Source organism: Ictidomys tridecemlineatus, chromosome 10, assembly GCF_052094955.1.
Source record: "Ictidomys tridecemlineatus isolate mIctTri1 chromosome 10, mIctTri1.hap1, whole genome shotgun sequence".
Taxonomy (NCBI): domain Eukaryota; kingdom Metazoa; phylum Chordata; class Mammalia; order Rodentia; family Sciuridae; genus Ictidomys; species Ictidomys tridecemlineatus.
Genome location: NC_135486.1, coordinates 109116479 through 109137659, shown reverse-complemented (window position 1 = coordinate 109137659; position 21181 = coordinate 109116479). Strand labels below are relative to the sequence as shown.

Sequence of the window (21181 nt, the reverse complement as noted above, 5' to 3'; positions counted from 1 at the left end):
TGCACATTCATACATGTAAAATTCAATATATAAGGTTTCATTGTGATTTCTTAATTTGTGTTGTTTTTATTTTCAAAATAATTTGGTATTACAACTGCTTAGTGAGAAGTAGGACTAAAATATTACTGTGCAACTGAAGATATAATTTTTTCTATTGGTCATTGGATAGAATTGAGAGTGGTTGGATATTTATGTTTTTCATGGATTCTCTTCTCGAGATCTAATGCCATATTTAAAATTGTGTGCATCAACATAATACTTAAGACAAACTTTTGAGGAAATATGGCTAATGTTGATTTTATTTAAGTATAATTTTATTGACTTGATAAAGGCAGAAGCTCTGGGGCTGGGATTGTGGCTTAGTGGTAGAGCTCTTGCCTCGCATGCGTGAGGCACTGGGTTCAATAATCAGCACCACATAAAAATAAATAAATAAAATAAAATAAAGATATTGTGTCCATCTACAACTAAAAAAAATATATTAAAAAAAAAAAAAAAAGAAGCTCTGGACTCTTAAGAAACTGCATCCCCTGTTGGATCTCAGTGACAGTATGTGGTCCTGGCGTTTTATCAAGGCAGCCTGTGTTAGCGTTGCTTCCTCATTAAGTAATTATTCAGGGATTTTTCTAATGAATATATTGTAAGATATAGCTTTTTGTGGTATAGCCTAGGGATATAATATATAATGATATAAAGTCTCATCTTTACTTAAATTTTATAGGTATAGCTAGGCACTTTCGTTTTGGAAACCAAGAAGATGCCCATGAATTTCTTCAATATACCGTTGATGCTATGCAAAAAGCATGTTTGAATGGGAGCAATAAGTAAGTCAAATAAAACATCAGTCGTTTCTACGTTTTGTGTCCCTGGCTTATCAGAATTTAGTTTTGCCTTTTATGTTGAAATCTGTTACAACATAAAAATCTGTTATACAGATCTGTTTACTTTACCTTTTGGCTTTCCCCTGCCTCTTCCCCACCTGATTTGCATTATTTTAAAATGATTGTAATTTAGAAAGGTACTTGTTATAACAGTTTTAATTTGTTCAATTATAAGTGTCAGAAAATGAATGTTGGCCTTGCCATAGTTTAATTTCTGGGTAATGGTGTACCTTAGCAGATCTAAAATTACCCGCTTCTCCTGGTTGTTTCTCACATTTTCTTTGTTGACCTCTAGACTCAGAAGTCTGTTTCCTGCCTCTTTCTCTCTCTCTGGTCACTTATGAATTCTTATAGCTTTGTCCTAAAACCTAAATGCAGACATGAAGGAAGACTGGGGAGACAAATAGAAAACAGTCATAACCCACCTGCTCTTGCCCACATACACCTGGTACATTTCCCTTTGCATGCTGATCTAGGCCTTCATGTCATTCTTCTGGTGCAGGGTCACAAACCTGCTGAGAGTATCTTCTTTTCTTTGTTGCAAGGTCAAATTCCTGCCTGGATTTCAAAGTCCCTCATAATATAGCTCCTTCTGTCCTCATCCCCAAACCCTCACTGTATCTGTCAGGCAAGGGCTAGTTTTTGGCTGCCACATATCTTGAGGTCTTTTGTGTGTGTGTATGTGTATGGTGGTGGGTTGGGGGTCTTTTTGAATCTTGTTCCTTTATAGATGTATATGCTTTTAAAATCTATTCATAGCATAATTTTTGCATAATTCTTCTATCATGTCACTTTTTAACTGTTTTTCAGATTAGACAGACATACCCAGGCTACCACACTTGTTTGTCAGATATTCGGAGGATACCTAAGATCTAGAGGTAAACTTTTGTTTGAAAGTTGATAAAGTGATACATGCATGTGTTTTTAAAAATGCAGACAGTAGGAAAGGGCTAATGATGTAGATCTCCTGGCCAGCCCTGACTCCAATCTCCCCGACCTAATGGCAACCCTGTGCCAATTGGTAGTTTAGCCTTCTGGTAATTTCTTAAGGGTGAACAAACTGGGAGCATACCATGTATGATAGTTTCATTTTTCTCTAAGTATTATAGATCTTATATTTTAGCACAAATAAGTCTTAACAAAATCTTTCACAATTTCAGTAGTATTTCATTAATTTTGTTCTATTGATCGATATTTATGTTTCTATTTTGTTATTACATCAGTGTTTCATTGAACATTCATGCACACATGCCTTTGTGTTTATGTAAAAGTATATATAGGATAAATCCTTAAAATTAGCATTTTTTAGGTCATAGGGTATATTTTAATTTCTATTATTGGCATGTTGTCATTCTACGAGGTTTTTACCAGTTTATATTCCAACAAGTAGTGTATAAGGGGCCAGATTCATGACCTTTCACCTATACTGTGTGTAATATTAACTTAGTTTTTTTCCCCCAATCTAATAGAGTAAAAATTTTACTGGTTTAATTCTTTTATTTTGAAATAATATTTATATTCTGTCATTTCATAGTTGGTACTGATGTGATGAATACCCTTTGCTTATCTTTTGCATTTTATTTTTGTTTCAGTCAAGTGTTTAAATTGCAAGGGCGTTTCAGATACCTTTGATCCATATCTTGACATAACATTGGAGATAAAGGTAAATTGAATAATTATTTTAAAAAAAATACTATTAGTATTTAGTTGGATACAATCACCTTATTTATTTATTTATTTATCTGTTTGTTTATTTATTTATTTATGTATATGTGCTGCTGAGGATCCAACCCAGCGCCTTGCTTGTGCTAGGCGAGCATTCTACCGCTGAGCCACAACCTCAGCCCCTGATTAATTATTTTGATGGTTAAGTTTAAAGTCTTTTTATTACCTTTTGACTTTTCACTTAAGAAATCTTATAAAATCAAATTTTGATCCCTGTATTAGCCAAACTTAGATGTTTATTATTATTATTTTTTAAATATTTATTTTTTTAGTTGTAGTTAGATATACTACCTTTGTTTTATTTATTTTTATGTGGTGCTGAGGATCGAACCCAGGGCCTTGCATGTGCTAGGCGAGCACTCTACCCCTGAGCCATGAGCCCAGTCCAGATGTTATTATTTTTTAGAAACTGTTTTGCTTCTTGCATTTTAACTCCTATTTTTTTTTATTATTCTTGAGTTTCCATTTTTCTGATTACAGATGTAATACATGTTAATGATAAAAAGAAGCTTTGCAGATATATGTAAAACCTAGCCTTCATTATTAGTTCTTTAGTAGTTTGATATATATATACTGCTCCAGAATAGATGACTTCCTTTTCATAGAAGTGAGATTATGACTTAGTCTGTTTTTCCACTTGCTATTTTTATTTAATTCTGCTTGGAGACCTTCCACATCAGTGTGTTCTTTGGGTAGTTTTGTGGTGGTCCAGTAAGAGGATATACCATAATTCACCTATCTGGTTCCTTGCTGTTTTCCACTTTTATGCTATTCTAAATAAAGCTGTGGTGAGCAACCTCTTATTTTTGTTTTCTGTAATCTGTATTTTTAATGGAAAGAGAAATAATTTGGTGTGAAGATGTGGATATCATCGTAAAAAAACATCTTTTACATAAAAATTCATATTTGTTTTTCTGTATGAGTCTTCTGCTCACATGTTCTCTTTTCCTCCCCCTCCTTCCTGCTCTTGTTTTTCAACCTGTGGTGGTGTGTAGTGATATGGTCTTTATGCTTTTTTCTCCCAGGCTGCTCAAAGTGTTAATAAGGCATTGGAGCAGTTTGTGAAACCAGAACAGCTGGATGGAGAAAACTCCTACAAGTGCAGCAAGTATGATGGGTGGTAATTTTTTTAGTTTTTGTTGCTGGCTGTTAACAGTGCGGGTGGCAGGGAGACTTGGCTTGAAAGAATTTAGTGCATTCAAATGGCTCACTAAGCTGCCTTAAGCTTTTTTGTTGTTGTTAATACTTTTAGTAGTAGATGGATGGACACAATACCTTTATTTTATTTATTTTTATGTGATGCTGAGGATCACAGTGATGAGAACCTAGTGCCTCACACATGCTAGGCAAGCACTCTACCCCTGAGCCAACATCCCAGCCCCCTGTCTTAAGCTTTTTTCCTTCTAATTTTTTCTTTTAGTTTTCTTTTTTAAAAAAATATTTATTTTTTTAGAAGTAGTTGGATATAATACCTCAATTTTCTTGTTTATTTATTTATTTTAAAATGTTTTGCTATTAATTAATTAATTTATTTATAATTAATTAATTTATTATGTGATGCTGAGGATTGAACCCAGGGCCTCGCACGTGCTAGTCAGGCGCTCTACCGCTGAGCCACAATCCCAGCCCCTTTATTTTAGTTTTCAGTAGACCTTTATTTTATTTATTTGTTTATATATGGTGCTGAGAATTGAACCCAGTGCCTCTCACATGCTAGGCAGGTGCTCTACCACTAAAGCTATAACCCTAGCCCTGCCTTAAGCTTTTAATGCCATCTGGAGAGATGCTGTTTCCCTGTCCACTAGAGGCCAGAACATGGAATGTATAATGTTTCCACTCTTTCAAGATGTGCAGCTTTGTGCCTTTGGAGGACTGGCACCTTAGTCTGGGGCCAGTTGGATGGGAGAAAGCAAGCTAATATCATCCATACTCCACACATTAGTGTCTTCTCCCAGGACCTCACAGCGTGGGATAACAGTTTGTCAAGCAGCATTTTCATTGACTTTCCTGTTAGAAAAAGGTTGAGAATAGGGTGGGGGTCACTTACTCTCAGAAGAGCTAAGGATCTCTTTCTCTTTTATCAGTACTCAGAGTGTGGGGTAATGTCTAATTTAGATTTGTCCAGGCAATAAAAAGAGCCTGTTTTAAGAAGGCCCTGTTTTCATATATTTTAGGTAGATTTCTACTTTATAGTCAGGTAATATAGGAAATCTTTTTTTCATTATGTATTTATTATGGGGGTGGGGAGAGAAGGCTCCCTTATCGCCAATACTATGGCACTTTCTCCTGTTTTAAATTTCTAGTCCTTACTTTTTCCGTTTATATCTAGACAAAATATTTTATTTATTTTGTGTGGTGCTGAAGATTGAATCCAGTGTCTCACATGTGCCAGGCAAGCACTCTACTACTGAACCACAACCCAGCTCCTTTTATATCTGGATAGGGTTTGCTATCTGCTGTAACAGAACTATGCCAGCTTAAAAAAAAAAAAATTATTTTTTTTTTGGGGGGGGTGGTACTGGGTTTTAAACCCAGGATGCTCAGCCACTAAGATACATCCACAACCCTTTTTATTTTGGGACAGGCTCTTGTTAAATTGCAGAGGCCGGTCTTGAACTTGCCATCCTCCTGCCTCAGCCTCCTGAGTTGCCGGGATTATAGTTGTATACCACTGTCCTGGTTCTTATTAGCTTTTAAGTTTTTATAAATTTTTTATTATTATCATTTTTTCAGTGCTGGGGGCTGAATCCCAGAGCCTCATTCATGCTAGGCAAGTGCTCCATTATTGAGCAACACCCCCAGCCTGAGTTAACCTATTGGTAGTCTACATGGCTTGGTATTTTGGCATTGTCCTATTTTTCCTTCCTTCATGCTTTTAGGCAGTTTGGTATTTTTAATTTAATATTTTCACTATTGATTTAAGGTGCTGGTGTTTCTCATCTTAGTATCCTTATTTTGGAATCTTCATTTAGGATGTTGTACAAAAATAACTAAGGAAAGACTAAAACAAGGGAAAAATTCATATTTTTTTAATCGTTTGTTTCTATGTGTTTCAAGGTGTAAAAAGATGGTTCCAGCTTCAAAGAGGTTCACTATACATAGATCTTCTAATGTTCTTACACTTTCTCTGAAACGCTTTGCAAATTTTACTGGTGGAAAAATTGCTAAGGTATGTTAATAATCTTTTATGTGAAACCTTACAAGGCTTACGTGTTGGTAACTATTAAAGGTTATAAATGACCTAAGTGAATAATCATTAGATCAATTTTCTGAGTTCTTCCAGCATTTGATAGCTGGGGAAAAAAAGAGAAAAAAAAAAAGATCAAATAATTGTGCCAGTAGTTTGGACAATGTGCTTATGAGTGTGTGTGTTTTAGTGTACGCTTCAGCTGGCTGGACTTTCTAGTGATAAAATTGGTAACTGTTATCTGCATTTGGGCTTCATAGTCAGTTCTTTGGTATCCATGGTAATGAGGGGATACAGGGACAGCTTGTATAATTTGAAATCCAAAGATGTCCCTGTTAGATCTTAGTTCATTTTCTTGTTTATTTTCTGATTTTTTCAGTACACTGAATTTTCCTGTTTTCTTTCCACTTACTGAAATTTGAATATGGTAAAAAAAATTCAACAGCATGCAAGAGAAATAAATAATATATTCCAAAATTATTTTTATTTAAAATAAAAATAAGTTGTGATTAATGTCCAGAGTTGTCATTTTGTTATTGTCTGGTAGATTTGATGGATTCACAGAACATGGATCCTTCCTTGATTCTTCCTTGTTGAAGGGAAATAAAAGACAGAGGGGCTGCCTTCAATGCTCTTAGGTTCAGGTGTTTTCTAGGTTAATTGTGTCCTTTGAAAAGGTGGCTAAATGCATTGGGGTTTTGCTGTAACATCACAGCATTGCAGTATCCTTTGAGTCTTCTTCCAGGTCACTCTAAATGTTCTGTACTTGAATATATGGATGGTGTGTTTCTTTAGAAATGACATTCTTTTTTCCTGTTCTCATTTCTGCTTAGGATGTGAAATATCCTGAATATCTTGATATTCGTCCATACATGTCTCAACCAAATGGAGAACCAATTATTTATGTTCTGTATGCAGTGCTAGTGCACACTGGTTTTAATTGCCACGCTGGCCATTACTTCTGTTACATAAAAGTAAGTTGTATGGATTTGCTAATAGTCAGTTATCTCACATATGTACCAAAAGATAGCTCTAGTGTTCTTGGGAGTAAAAAGTAGAACTTAAATGGTTAACCTGTGAAACTTAGGTTAACCTGTTGTTCTTTAATGTCTCTTGACTGTGTTTCTTGTGAATATAACTAATCTCTCTATTGACTCTTTTGCAGGCTAGTAATGGCCTCTGGTATCAAATGAATGATTCCATTGTATCTACCAGTGATATTAGATCGGTACTCAGCCAACAAGCTTATGTGCTCTTTTATATCAGGTATTGTCATGAAAACAAGTTGTTAAATTTTTTGTTCCACCATTTCTTTTCCTCTCATCAACAATTTTTGAGCCTCCCCACCCCCGCCACCTTTTTCTTTTTTTTTTCTGGTGGTACTGGGGATTGAATTTAGGGGTTCAGTCTATCACTGTACTATATCCCCTGCCCTTTTTAGTTTTTATTTTGAGACAGGGTCTAAGTTGCCTAGGCTGGCCTTGAATTTGCAATTCACCTGCCTTGGCCTTCTGAGTAGTTAGAATTAACTTAAAATTGACCAATGTGTCTAGCCAGTTTTAAGTTATTTATTTATTTATTCTTTCTAATGATAGTTTGAAGATTAGCTCTGCCAATGGCCTGGAGAGTGAGCAGGTTGTTTTTGAGTATGGATTATGAATTGGCCTTAGTTTCCAGCTCTTTTGGCAACTCAGCACTAAAAGGTAGAGAGGAAAGGAAAGATGACAATTTAGAAGGGTAGCTTATGCTGCTGGTGGCAAAACAAGTGGGCCAGGGGCCACTGAGGGCAGTGGGTGGCCTTGGGAAGGGGTCTCTGAGCACCCTTTGTGATCACAGCCAGCATCACCCCACTGCTGAGCTTAGGCTGCCAGTCACTGGGCCAACACTAGCACCAGTGCTCGGGGCTGTCCTGTTGTAGCTGTAAGATCTGACTTATCAGTTCCATTTTTTGCAGAAATCTGATGAATGCTCCAGTGTGCCTCTTGGGGTTTTTTGTTTTGTTTTGTTTTTTGTTGTTGTTGTTTATTTTTATTGTTTTCTTCTGCAATACCAGAAATGGAATCCAGGGCATTGAGCAGGCTGGCCTAGCACTCCGTCCCTCAAGGTGTCCCTTTTTAATAGCTGACAATTAAGAATATCCTAAAATGTCCAACAGTAGCAAAATGATCATAGATAGCCATGTGTTGAAATATTACACAGTTGTAGTTTTTCTTTTGTTTTTCTTAGTACTAGGCATTGAATCCAGGAGCAGTCTACCACTGAGCCACATCCTCTGCTCTTTTGATTGATTGATTGATTGATTGATTGATTTTTTGGTACCAGGGATTGAACTCGGGGATACTTGACCACTGAGCCACATCCCCAGCCTTATTTTGTATTTTATTTAGAGACAAGGTCTCATTGAGTTGCTTAGCATTTCACTGTTGCTGAGGCTGGCTTTGAACTCGAGATCCTCCTGCCTCAGCCTCCTGAGCCACTGGGATTACAGGTGTGTGCCACTGTGCCTGGCTGATTTTTTTGTTTTGAAACAGCGTCTTGCTAAGTTGCCTAGGCTGATTTTGAACTTGAAATTCTCTTGCTGAGAGTGATTTTTTTTTTGGTACCAGGATTGAACCCAGGGGTGGAGTACTTAAACACTTAGCCACATCCCTAGCCTCTCAAAATTTTTTGAAAGGATCTTGCTAAGCTTCGGAGACTAGCTTTGAACTTGCAATCCTCCTGCCTCAGCCTCCTGAAGTGCTGGGATTATAGGCATGTGTGCTATCATGCTCAATTGAGAGTGATTTTTTTAATAAAGCCCCCTGCCCCTTTATGCTTTAGGAATACTAAATACTGGTGAAAACCAACAATACGAATGAAAACGGGTGGGGGGCGGCGATGATCCCGCCACTAGATAGAATGGGAGCTACTGCTGAGGGTCAAGGTTGAGGAGGTGGTGTTGGAAAATGCCATTTTAATTACCTAGTTGCCCCTGTTGTGTCCTGATCTGAGCAACTAACATTGACCTAAAGAAAAAAACATGTATAGCTCTGTACAGAGTGACATAAAATCACTCTTTTGTCCATTAGTTTCTGAGGGGTTAAGTGTTGTTGAATTTGTGAGTTTCTTCTAAGGAGATGTCCTTCCTCACCCTAAGTCATATGACTCTTTGTCCTCAGGTCCCATGATGTGAAAAATGGAGGTGAACTTACTCATTCCACCCATAGCCCGGGCCAGTCCTCTCCCCGCCCAGTAATTAGTCAGCGGGTTGTTACCAACAAGCAGGCCACAACGCCAGGGTTTATTGGACCACAGCTTCCTTCTCACCTGATAAAGGTAACATTCATAGGTGCAATATAACTGTTATGTTAATTTTAAAAATGTACCCTTGAACCCTGAAGTTAACATTGCCGTAGTTGCTATGTCCTCATGCACAACTAAATCTCTTGTTAAAGTTGATTCAAGCCCTTTATTACAAATAATGGCAAGTATACAGAAACTTTAGCATGAATAGAATGATCAAGAAGATGGTATGGATGTGAGTATATTTAAATGTCAACTCCCACTGTGGACTCCTGCTCCATGGGTAAGATATTTGGGTTCTTAATGTTGGATACCAGAAAAGTGACAAAAACTGGTCAGTTAACAGGCCCTCAGTTATTCCAGAACATCCCAAGAAACAAAAAATTACCATAAGTATTCACAACAAGTTGCCTGTTCGCCAAGATCAGTCTCAGCCTAATCTTCACAGCAATTCTTTGGAGGCTCCTAACAAGCCTGTTCCCTCTTCTACCATTACTAATTCTTTTGCAATACAGTCTACCTCTTTTATAAAGGGTCCACGTAGCTACTTCAGGTGTGTGGCATTTTATGTCTGCTGTCCACTTGAATTTGATCTTGCATCTGATGGTCCTGTCAGGAGGACTGCTTGTGTACCTCTTTTGTATGAAGCAGTATGCAGAACGAGGCCTGACTTGCCAGACTCACAGGAAATTGTGAGCAGCCTGTTGGGACTAAGCCATGTCACTGGTGTTGTGGTGTTCTACAGCTTCCAAGTTGAGTTTAATTTGAATTATCAGATTTTCTAGTTAGATGCTTTTTTTTAAAAAAAAAAAAAAAGGACATTAGGTAGTAGTAGAATCCAATGCCTTTGTGAGCTGGCTTCTGAGTTGGGGTCTTCTTCAGAGTTGACATTAGGGCATTGGAAAACCAGAGTGTACATGACTCTGGAAGGGAACAGCTGTAATTGGTTTATTAAATTGTTTGTTGGGTTGGTTTTTACCATGAAACCTTCCAATGTTAAAATAACAACTAATTCAAATATTTAAGAAAACATTGTGAAAGACTCAACATGATTTCATCTGTAAACCAGCTTTCATCCAGGTCCTCACAGGGATTTAGCACCAGTAGTGGGAACCTGGAGCAATAGACCTGCACAAGTAGAACCGGGAGATGACACGGGTTGGTGGCTGGGGTTGTCTAGTGCGGGTTGTTCTAGCCTGCCTTAGCTTTGAGGCCAGTGGTGATTTCTGCTTCCTGGTACTTTTGTCTTTGTGTGTGGGCCTCCCAGGAAACCTAGCTGAGGAGAATATGTGTGACTTTCTCAGCGTGACCTGGGAAATAGAAAGAAGTTGGTCTGGGGATTGTGATCTGGCAAACATGTTTTTTTATTAATTAATTGTCAGAAAATTAGGGCCTTTTAAGGTGTATGTGGGTTGCAGCAGATGAAAGAGTGGTATTTCTAGACATGTGAAATCTATAAGTTATAACAGGCCCACATGGGAAGTGCCCTCAGCCAAGTTGGACCATGTTCTTGGAGCACTGACATAGGTATGTTTTTTTTCCTTCCAGAATCCACCTCACTTGAATGGAACTGGGCCATTGAAGGAAACACCAAGCAGTTCCATGTCAAGTCCTAATGGAAATCCCAGTGTCAACAGGGCTGGTCCTGTTAATGCTTCCACTTCTGTTCAAAACTGGTCAGTTAACAGGCCCTCAGTTATTCCAGAACATCCCAAGAAACAAAAAATTACCATAAGTATTCACAACAAGTTGCCTGTTCGCCAAGGTCAGTCTCAGCCTAATCTTCACAGCAATTCTTTGGAGGCTCCTAACAAGCCTGTTCCCTCTTCTACCATTACTAATTCTTCTGCAATACAGTCTACCTCGAATGCATCTACGATGTCAATTTCTAATAAAGTAGCAAAACCCATCTCTCCGAGTGAATCCTGCTCCAAGCCAGTGATGAATGGGAAGTCTAAGCTGAGCTCCAGTGTGCTGGTCCCCTATGGTGCCGAGTCATCCGAAGAGTCTGACGAGGAAACAAAGGGCCTGGCCAAGGAGAATGGTGTGGGTACAGTGACGAGCTCTCACTCTGCTGGTGAAGAAGCCGAAGATGATGAGGCTTCTCAGCATGAGCTTCAAGAACCTATCACTTTAAATGGTGCTAATGGTGCAGATGGCAACCCAAAAGAAAATGGCCTATCATTTGAAGGTGCCAGCTGCCAAGTCCAGCCTACTATACACTCAGAAAATCCCTTTTCAAAAGCAAATGGTCTTCCTGGAAAGGTGAGTGAGTGGAAGAGGCTTTGCTTTGAGTCTCATTCTTGGCCATTCACTTGGCCAGACTTAAGTGAACATGGAGCTGGCAGCTAGAATTAAAATGTCTTTGTTTTTCATTGTAGTTGATGCCTGTTCCTTTGCCATCTCTCCCAGAAGACAAAATCTTAGAGACTTTCAAACTTAGCAACAAAGTAAAAGGCTCAACAGATGAAACAAGGTAAGAAAAGAATGAACTAAGAGGAAATGAACTTCATGGTATGACATCCAATAATGTCTGTAGAAGTCTTATATTGAACAATTTGAACCCTGGAATGATTTGGGGATTGAAGCCAGAACCACTCTCTGAGTGAGCTACATCCTCAGCCCATTTTATCTTTAATTTTTTAAAAACATTTGAGACAAGGTCTTAATAAATTGCCCAGGCTGGTCTCAATCTCATGATATCCCCACCTCAGCTCTCCTGGATAGCTAGAATTGCAGATATGTACACTTCATCCAGCTGAATCTTGGAATGACTTGCATAACAGTCTATAGGATTTATTATTTGCATTTTAGAAGAGTAAGAAAAAAATGCGCTCTGTGGGATTCAGTCATTACAGCATGGCACAATCCCGCTGTTGATGCCCTCTCTGATCAGTGATGCTTTGGGTCCACTTCTGAATCTGATGTCCAGTGCCATCTTTCTTTTTTTTTTAATATTTATTTTTTAGTTGTAGTTGGACACAATGCCTTTATTTTCTTTATTTATTTTTATGTGGTGCTGAGGATCGAACCCAGGGCTTTGCACGTGCTAGGCGAGCGCTTTACCACTGAGCTACAACCCAGCCCCCAGTGCCACCTTTCTAATGACAGACAAGCAGGTGAAGCTGTGTTAAGGTTATAGGGCAGGGGTTTGCAACTCTATCAGAAAGCAAGTGTTCTTTGAAGGCCCCTCCAGAAATCTAAAATTCAAAGAAAATATATCCTTCCTTGACACTCAATTAAAAAGAAAAAAAAAGTCAATGTATCACCAGGTGCAATAGTTTGTGCCTATAATCTACTCAGGAGTCTGAGGCAGGAGGATTGCAAATTCAAGGCCAGCCTCAGCAACTTAGATCCTGTCTCAAAAACAAAACAAATGGCTGGGATGTATGTAGCTCAGAGGCAAAATGCCTAGTGTTGAGTCCCATGTCCTGTCCCTCCACAAAATTCAGTATATTGACCTGACTGTAACTTATCTCAGGAATAAAATGAAAGGGGTTTGAAATGCACTTTCGGTGTGAAAACCACCAGGTAAGGCTGCACCAGGATATGGAGTACTTAGGTGTTGGGATGTGTGCACAGGTGCACTGTGCACCTGGCTGTTTACAATGCAGCTTGAAGTCAGCTAAGTGCCATGCACAGATTCACCATCAGGAGTACCAGGCTCTCTTGATGAAAACTTTTGGTGAAGTTCTTATCAAATCATAGCATGACCATCCATCTCTTGCTTTATATCGTAATTGAATTGCTAGAAAATTTAGTATTTTTGAAAACTGTGCTAATAACACAACTGGTATTTTTACCCTTGCAGATGTGAGAACATGTGGGATAGAGGATTCTTTCTCCATGTGTGGCACCTGTGCCATTGGGGTTCCCCCATCACTCTGGCTACCCCAGAAAATACCTGCCAGCTTCCCCAACTGAGAACCTGTGTTAGGGAGGTTTAATTGGGTCCTTTAGGCAAAGAATACTCATTCTTAAAGACAGAATAGCTGGAACACTCTGTCTTGTACAGTGATTTTTCCGTGTTTTTTCTAGTCTAGTTTTGTGGTCCTCATCTTGATGTGCCTGGGAATTATTATAGATGACACTAACAAGCTCATGATGTAGTATGGCCAATCATGTACTGCTTTATGTGCTGAGCTCTGGGAGTCCTCTTCTACAGTGTCTCCATGGTGACTTCACAGGTCACAAGGGTTATCTCTAAAAAGTAGAGATCACTGGTATTTTTTTATTTTCTGGCAGCTGTCACTAGCCTTGGGAATATGAGCCAGGAGCTCTTCAGCTGCTAAGGGTGGATGAATTTAACACAGAAAGTCCTAAAGCCTCAGTGAGTTCTCCTCGGCTTCCATAATTCAGGGAGTTTCTGGTTCTATTTGGAGGTAGCTCCCCTGCCTCAGAAGCTCCAAGACAAAGGGAGAAGGGATCTAGAGAACTTAGTGACCCCAGCATAATTTTTTGTTATCGTTGTTTAGATTTACTTTTTTAAAAACATTTATTTTTTTAGAAGTAGTTTGACACAATACCTTTATTTTATTTATATATTTATTATCTTTATTTTTTTTTTTATGTGGTGCAAAGGATTGAACCCAGGGCCTCGCACATGCTAGACGAGCACTCTACTGCTGAGCCACAACCCCAGCCCTAGATTTACTCCTTAAGAAGAATTAGAAATATATGGATATAGGAAGATTCTAGAACTGCAGAATCTTTGTTGCTGAAAAATAGGATAGGAGATAGGCTAAATACAAATTTTATTCAATAAAGGGAAAAAGAAAATTCTGATTTTTAGAGATAATAAATAAGCCTGTTACTAGGTTTCAGGCAGATATACTTAAAGTTATAAAATATTTAGCAAACATAGCCAATGACAAAAACCTGTACAGAAGTCAGGCTAACTCCTGGTTTGTTTCTCTGTTTTGGTGGGGCTGCAGTTTGACTGGAACAGAGATAAGTCCAGCTGAGGAGCCTGCTGCAGAGCCGGAAGTTAGCAGTACCACTGCTGGTTCTCACGAAAAAGTGGAGACAGTCACAAGCCTGAGCAGCAAGTTAAAGAAGGCTTTGCCACCCTCCGACCCCAACACCAAATCTACCAAAGAAGAAGTCTCTGAAAACATTTCAGCAAAACCTGATGAGTCCTTGCCCATTATCAACAATGTTTGTCACACCAACAAGAATCCCATGGGGGATGATCAACTTTCTAACCTGTGTGACACTGAGAATCTTACAAATGACCAGAGCAAACCATCCCAAGAGGTAAAAGGAATGTTAATTGAGAGTCCACGGGACTCTGCACCAGTGGAAATAGTGGAGAAGTTGAGCCCAACTCCCTCAGTACGTTCAGAAGACGAATGTGAGCATAAACTCCTAGTTTACCTCAGCAGAGACAGATGCAGGGATATAGAAGATCCTTCCAGAAGCACAGGCGTGTCTGCAGATGCATTGACCTCTCCCCAGCCAGACAGCAGGACCACAGGAGCCCACTCAGATGGGGGCGCCGAGCATAGCAGTGGTGAGAGATGTGATGAAAACAAGGTTGGACAGAAAGTTCAGGATCATTCTGCAGTTAAGGAAAAAATCGGTAGCCTCAGAAAAGTTGATCGAGGACATTATCGTAACCGTAGAGATCGTTCCTCCAGTGGAGAACACGCAAGGGAAAGTAGGAGCAAGACAGAGGACCATTATCACAAAAAGCGGCACTATGTTAGAGAGCGGGCCAAGCAGGAGCGCCACCAAGTGGAGCACTGTAACGGGAGTCAGCACCCCATGTGCCACAGCGAGCGGGTCAGCCCCAGTGAGCGCCGCTCCCTGGGCAGGTACAGCTATCACCACTCTCGCAACAGAGGTGGGTCAGACCAGGACTGGGCCAGACACCACCACTCAGAGAGTGAGCACGCCTGGGGCCGGGAGAAGTACTACCCTGAGAAGATGAGGTGGGACAAGTGTAGGTATTACCATGACAGGTACATCCCCTACGCAGCCAGGGAGCCGAGGGAGTGGAGGCCTCTACACAGCAGCGGCCGGGAGCATGACCGAGCACGGCTGCACAAGGACTGCTACAGGGGCAGGAAGGGCTGGGAGCCTCCTGCCAGGGGCAAGGAGCGGCACCACTTGCACAGTGTGCGAGTCGGGGCAGCCCCTGCCCTTCCTCTGCACCCTGCGAGGTACCCCCAGGAGAAAACTGCACTGGGAGCTGAAGACAGCAGTTTCAGCCTCTCGGATCGGTTTCATGAACATGAAACTGTAAAGTCGCGGAAACGGAGGTACGAGATCATAGAAAATAATGACAGTCACTTAGAAAAGAAAGCCCACAGAAGCTTACAGAAGGACCCTTTAGAAGAGCCTAAGGTGAAGAAGCACAAGAAATCAAAGAAGAAAAAGAAATCCAAAGACAAACATCGAGAGCGCGACTGCAGGTGAGGATGGTGGCTCACTTGGAGCAAAGCAGAGGCGCTGCGCCCACGGAGCTCCCCGGGAGCTGCAGGCCTCCGGCACTTCTCACAGTAACCAGCAAAGGGCTGTGTCAGTTGCACTGGTTTGATTTGTATTCTTCATCTCTGTGGGGTTTGAGATTCCGCTATTTCTACACATTTCTAAAACTGCTGCTTTTGAGCTGCATTTGTATCGTAATGGCCAACAGCCTCATTTCTTAAATGATGTTGCCTTCTCAGTTAATGCTTTATAACCCTCCTAAGAGTAAGTGAAATGTAAGGTGGGAATCTCTGTCTTCAAGGTTGGTTTTTATTTGATGTAGTTATATTTTCATATCTGTTACATTTTCTTGAAACTTAGGAACAACAAGATAGGCAGAAAACAGAAGGCCACAGTTTCTTTGATATTTGCCTGCCTGCCTAGAGTATATCATTTATTTCCTCGGCCTGACTTTGTCTATTTTTCTGTCTCTGTTTCTCAGTTTAAATCCTAAATGTGTTTATATTTTTAAAAAGCAGGTTGGCAATTGTCTTTAAAATGACTGATACATGCTGTGATGAGCACGTGTGACCAGTAGGGTTACTTTGTACTTTAGTTGCCAAAAGCCATATGTAAACAGGCAGCAGGTATATGAGGGGAAAGGAAGTCACAAGCTTCTTCCCTTCTCTGTTCCTGAGACACATGACAAAATGCTATTTTCCTTCAGTCATCGGTTTTAGGAGAAGTTAGCCAGGTACCCCCATGGTGGTCTGGCCACAGCCCCAGCTCCTGAGTGCTGCTGGAGGTGGGTGGAGGTGGCCAGATGTGGGGTCCAGGTTGGCTAATTTTGACCCTGGGATTAAAAAGCATTACAGTGCAAATGGACAACACATTTGTAACTAGGTAAGGATTTTACCTGTGTCTGCACACTGAAGTCCTGAGTGGGCATAAAAGCCCAGGGCCAAGTCCTATGTGAGGTGCTTCTGTGTTTTGGTTGTTGAATTCTGGCTGCTTCTTCTACAGGCATCAGCAAGATTCCGATCTTTCAGTAGCGTACTCTGATGCCGACCTCCACAGACACAAAAAGAAGAAGAAGAAAAAGAAGAGACATTCAAGGAAGTCAGAGGACTTTGTGAAAGATTCAGGACTACACTTGATGAAGGCCATGAGCTATGAGACTGTCAACCATTTCCGGAGAACAGAGGGCAGTTTTCTACTCACCGATGGCCTGCCTCTGGAAGGCATCGGACCTTTCCAGGAAAAAACAAAGCATTTAAGGATGGAAAGCAGGGCTGACAGGTGCCATCTGTCTGAGTATGGCCAGGGTAAGAGAAGATAGTTTGGAATTAAGAAGATAGAAACTCTTAATAAATTTGTTTGGAAAAGGTGATTGGAACAATGAAGAGGAGCACTGAGCTTGGTTAGAGTCAATGGGGCTGGAGCAGAGGTTGGCAAAATTCAGCCCTCGTGCCAATGCCTTTGCATAACCTGCAAGTTTAGAATGGCTTTAACATTTTTTAAAATTCCAAAGAGTAATAATGTGTTTCATATGAATACTATGTGAAATTCAAATTTTAATGTCAACTCTGCTTGGGGCGTGACCAGTTTGACTGCTTTGGTGCTGCTCAGCAGAAATGAGTAGTGGCAGCAGAGACCTTGTGGCCTGTGAGCTGAAAGTTTTCATCATTCTCTGGCCCTTTAGAAGGTTTGCCAACCCTGTGCTGGACCACCAGGTTTCACTTTCTTGCATAAAGACCATGCTGCTGTCATAGAGACTTTGACACATCATCTTGGCTTTTTGATTGTCTAATGTGATTTGTGGGGGAGATCTAGGCGGTAGGCAGAGACCCTTCCCTACAGTGGTCCTTAAGTTAGTGTTCAATTACTGGTTGAAAAACAAATGGTCCCCAGCAAGTAGGAGTGAAAAAGAGAACCAGGAGCTGGGAGCACTGAAGAGAGTCTTGCAGAGGTGGTGAGGCAGACTAAACTTGGAATCTTCCTGTCTCAGCCTCCTGAGTGGCTGGGACTACAGGCATGTGCCACTGCACCTGGCAGTGTTTTTTGTGTTTTTTTTTTTTTTTGTACTGGAAATTGAACCTAGAGGTGCTTTACCACCGAGATACATCTCTAGAACTTTTGTTTTGTTTTGAGACAAGATCTCCTAGTTTGCTGAGGGTCTCACTAAACAGTAGGTTTTGAACTTGTGGTCTTGAACTTGTGGTCCTTCTACAACAGCCAGTCACTGGGATTATAGGCACGTGCCACTGCATCCAGCTCTATGTGTTTTTGTTTTTGTTTTTAATATGTATTGTTTAGTTGTAGTTGGACTCAGTACCTTTATTTTATTCATTTATTTTTATGTGGTGCTGAGGATCGAACCTAGGGTCTCGCATGTGCGAGGCAAGTGCTCTACCGTTGAGCGACAACCCCAGCCCTCTTTTAAGAAGTTAATTATGTACATTTTAAAATTGGTTTCACGTTAATATTTCAACAATTTGGGGAAGGGGATTGGTGAGGATTGGTCCTTTTCTGACCTCTGTGTGGTACTTAAGGATTAAGTGAGGAGATGAGTAGTATTTAAAGAGTAAACAGTGAGGTATATTTATAATCTATGTATTAGGCAGGATCCCAGAATTGTTGCCAAAATCTTCTAGCCTGGCTCCCAGAGATAGCTAGCAAGGGAAGGTAGGTTGAGTGCTAACCTCAGTGTTGCTATGGCATTAGGTGGCCGATTCCACTCATCCATTCCAAGTAGTGCAGTCAGGCTGTGTGTCTGAGTGGTGGCCCTGTGTTTCTATCCCCAGTCCAGTGGCACTGATGACTAGTTTGTAGCCATGTCTCTGTTACGAGCACAGACTGAGGGCCCAGGTGATGGGCTGCCTGTCTGGCCTAGGTGGCCAGGCCCTCTTGTACTGGCTGAGGACTAACATCCCTTCTGCTCTCTCCCACTCCCTTCTACATGTTCCTCTGCCCTGGCTTTTGACTACCTGCCTCTCTTCCAAGCTTCTGTCCTTGGGCTCCATTCAACTCTCAGTTAACTTCTGTGGCCTGAGATCCGTCCTAATAGGAAAATGCTCAGCAATTTGATGGGGCTGAGGAGGGCCTGTTCCTTCAGGGATGTGGCTCTGGGGGCATGCTTCTGCTGGGTCCTGTCACTATGTGAACTTATTTTTAGTAGGACATTTGGAGAAATAGCCATGTGCCAGCCTCTGTTTGCTCTTCCTCTTTGTAGAATTGATTTCAGGTGACTGATATTAAACTACAGAAAATGGATTCTAGTTTCAAATCCCCCAATTTGCACTCAGAGCACAAGCACTAAACATTTTGTACAATCATTATTAAAATCCATTTCCTAACCTTTGCCTTCCAGGTGATTGAAAACTTGGCCTCAAAACAAAAAATTCACTAGTTATGGTAAGCCCTTTTCCTATCTCTACATTTTGTCATTGTAGAGCACTGAGAGAGGACACAGATCAAGTTTTAAATCTGAAGAAGGGCCTTATGGTGCTGTTGCAGCACCCTGGCTGGGGCAGTGGCCTGGGGTGGTCCAGCTGTGGGGGTCTCAGCTCCCTTTAGCCAGGCCAGCCTGGGCAGCAGACACTTCTTAGACCTGGAGATGTGTTTAGATCCCTTTTCCTTATTGGCTTTCCTAGGACTGACCAGGAGGATGCGTGTCACTGAAGTCACTCCCTATCCCTTTCCCTAATCTTAAAAAATGCCAGCGAAACTCAGAAGGAACAGACTGCCATTTGACTGGATTTCCCCAACTCAGACCTGCCATATGTCTGTCCTGAGAGCCAGGCCCCAGGATCCCTATACTTGCACCACCATCCCTGCACACACCCAGGGCAGAGGTATAGAAGTCCTGCTCCCCTAGCAGGGTGTCAGAGCTGTGGCCATGTCATATTAATGCTTGGCTTTTATTCATGGTACTGTACTCTGCACTTGCTGAGGGAAAGGTAACAGTGAACCATTTGGCCCTTGAAATTTTGTCCAAATGTGTCTATCATGTCAAATCAGTAAGGAAGATTTTAAATGAATTTTAAAGTGATTATATCTACAGGAGAATTATCTGCAGTTAATTAACAAGCCTTACCAGTGTCTCCTCAAGGGAAAGAGCTAGGTCTAAGGAAACTAAAACTCCTCCCAAGTGAAGGTGGGAGCTGAGGATTGGGGCAGTCTAGCAGCAGTCTGGGCTCCAGGCAGGCCCAGCTGGGCCCAGCAGATGGCGCCTGCCTGGCCTCGCCACCAGCCCACGCCTCTAGAACTGCCTGGCATTTCTGGGTTCCTTTACTGTGATGGGAAGGCAGAGTGACCATTTCAAGGAAGAAGAGCTTCCCCAAAACCCTGGGGGGAGCCGCTGACAGGGTTTTCTGAAAAGGAGGGCCCATCTTGGCCTCCGTTCCAAACTAACGCCTGCGCCTCTTGTCTTTCAGATTCAACGTGTTCAACAGAAGCCATCCCCAACCCAGCTTAAATTATAAACATAGAAAATAACTTTGTTCAAATCTGCGTGGTGCTTCTTTAGTAAATATGTACAGATTTTACCATGGAGAACTTACTTTTTTTTGTTTTGTTTTGGTTTTTTTTGTTTGTTTGTTTGATTTGTTTTGTTTTTGTTTTTACCTTTTCTTAATTGCCCTTATTCCAAATGGATGAACACTTTCTACAACTGCTGACCACTGTAAGATACCGTGTATATATATATCACAGTGAAAATAATGCCCTGGAATAGAACATCTCAAATGCTGCTTAATTACAGACTCAGGTTGATTACTTGTATTTCATGTAATGTTCCTCCAAGTTAGACATCTGGTGCAAGACCAACCGGGAAACCATGGAATTATTAAAAGTACAAACTGACAGTGTGTATATTTAATTTAAAGACTTATTTAAATATTCACAAGCTCTCAACTAAACTTTTCGAGGGCAGTCTGTTTTCTGTAATGTCTGATACTAGAAACTAATTTGCTTCATATTTTAGTTGTATTCAAGATTTGAAAATGTATTTTATAGACAAGTTCTGTTTTTGAACTTTGTGGAACTATTCCAATCAATTTACCAGTTATGATGAGTATTTACATTATGAATGTATAATCTAAACATTATTTGTACAGCCTACAGTATGTTTTTATTACATAACACTTTTTTATACAGCGTCCTTGTCTTGACTATATGGTATTGGAGTCTGAGTTGTCAGCTTGGTCCCTTAAAGTTTCTAGTTACAGACAAAAATCATACTGTGATTTTATTTTTAATATGGATATGCTATCAAACTGTGATACACTTATAATTCACTGGTCCTGCATCAGGAGATGGAGTGGGGAAAACTGTATTTAATACAGTTTGTATCTGAATAATCTGTATGGTTTATACAGTTTGTGTTGTTCAGAGATGTCTAAAGTTTGATCTTTGTTTTTTTAAAGATTGAAAAAGCACTTGCCCCACTGTAAATAATACAGCATGTAAAATTTATATAGTATATAAATGGCAGCAAATTAAACATTTTGTGTCTTGTTTTTTACTCCTGTTTTCCCCATTTGCTTGCGGCATGTCTCACTGACTTCTTCTGCAGTCACTGTAGATCCACAATGCTCCTGCCACATGGTCTGTCAGTAGGTGCCTCCAGCCAGGCTGTCAGGCCTGGAACAGAGGTACAGACCCCAGGAATTGGTCAGGGAAAATCAGGCAGTGG

At 40.6% G+C, this 21181-nt stretch overlaps 1 protein-coding gene across 4 annotated transcripts in view; it reads left to right on the top strand.

Moving 5' to 3' along the window:
- Nucleotides 1–20989, top strand: part of Usp42 (ubiquitin specific peptidase 42) — a 45893-nt gene extending 24904 nt beyond the window's left edge. For 3 of the 4 annotated variants that reach the window (XM_078023686.1, XM_078023687.1, XM_078023688.1), the window contains exons 5-18: nt 722–824; nt 1692–1759; nt 2474–2544; nt 3632–3726; nt 5664–5775; nt 6627–6767; nt 6959–7059; nt 8952–9108; nt 10624–11340; nt 11457–11551; nt 14010–15491; nt 16510–16811; nt 18857–18900; nt 19923–20989. In XM_078023686.1, coding sequence (XP_077879812.1) covers nt 722–824; nt 1692–1759; nt 2474–2544; nt 3632–3726; nt 5664–5775; nt 6627–6767; nt 6959–7059; nt 8952–9108; nt 10624–11340; nt 11457–11551; nt 14010–15491; nt 16510–16811; nt 18857–18864 — 3452 coding nt within the window. In that variant the 3' untranslated portion in view covers nt 18865–18900; nt 19923–20989. The other variant, XM_078023689.1, reaches the window with a different exon arrangement.
- The last annotated feature ends 192 nt before the right edge of the window (nt 20990–21181 follow it).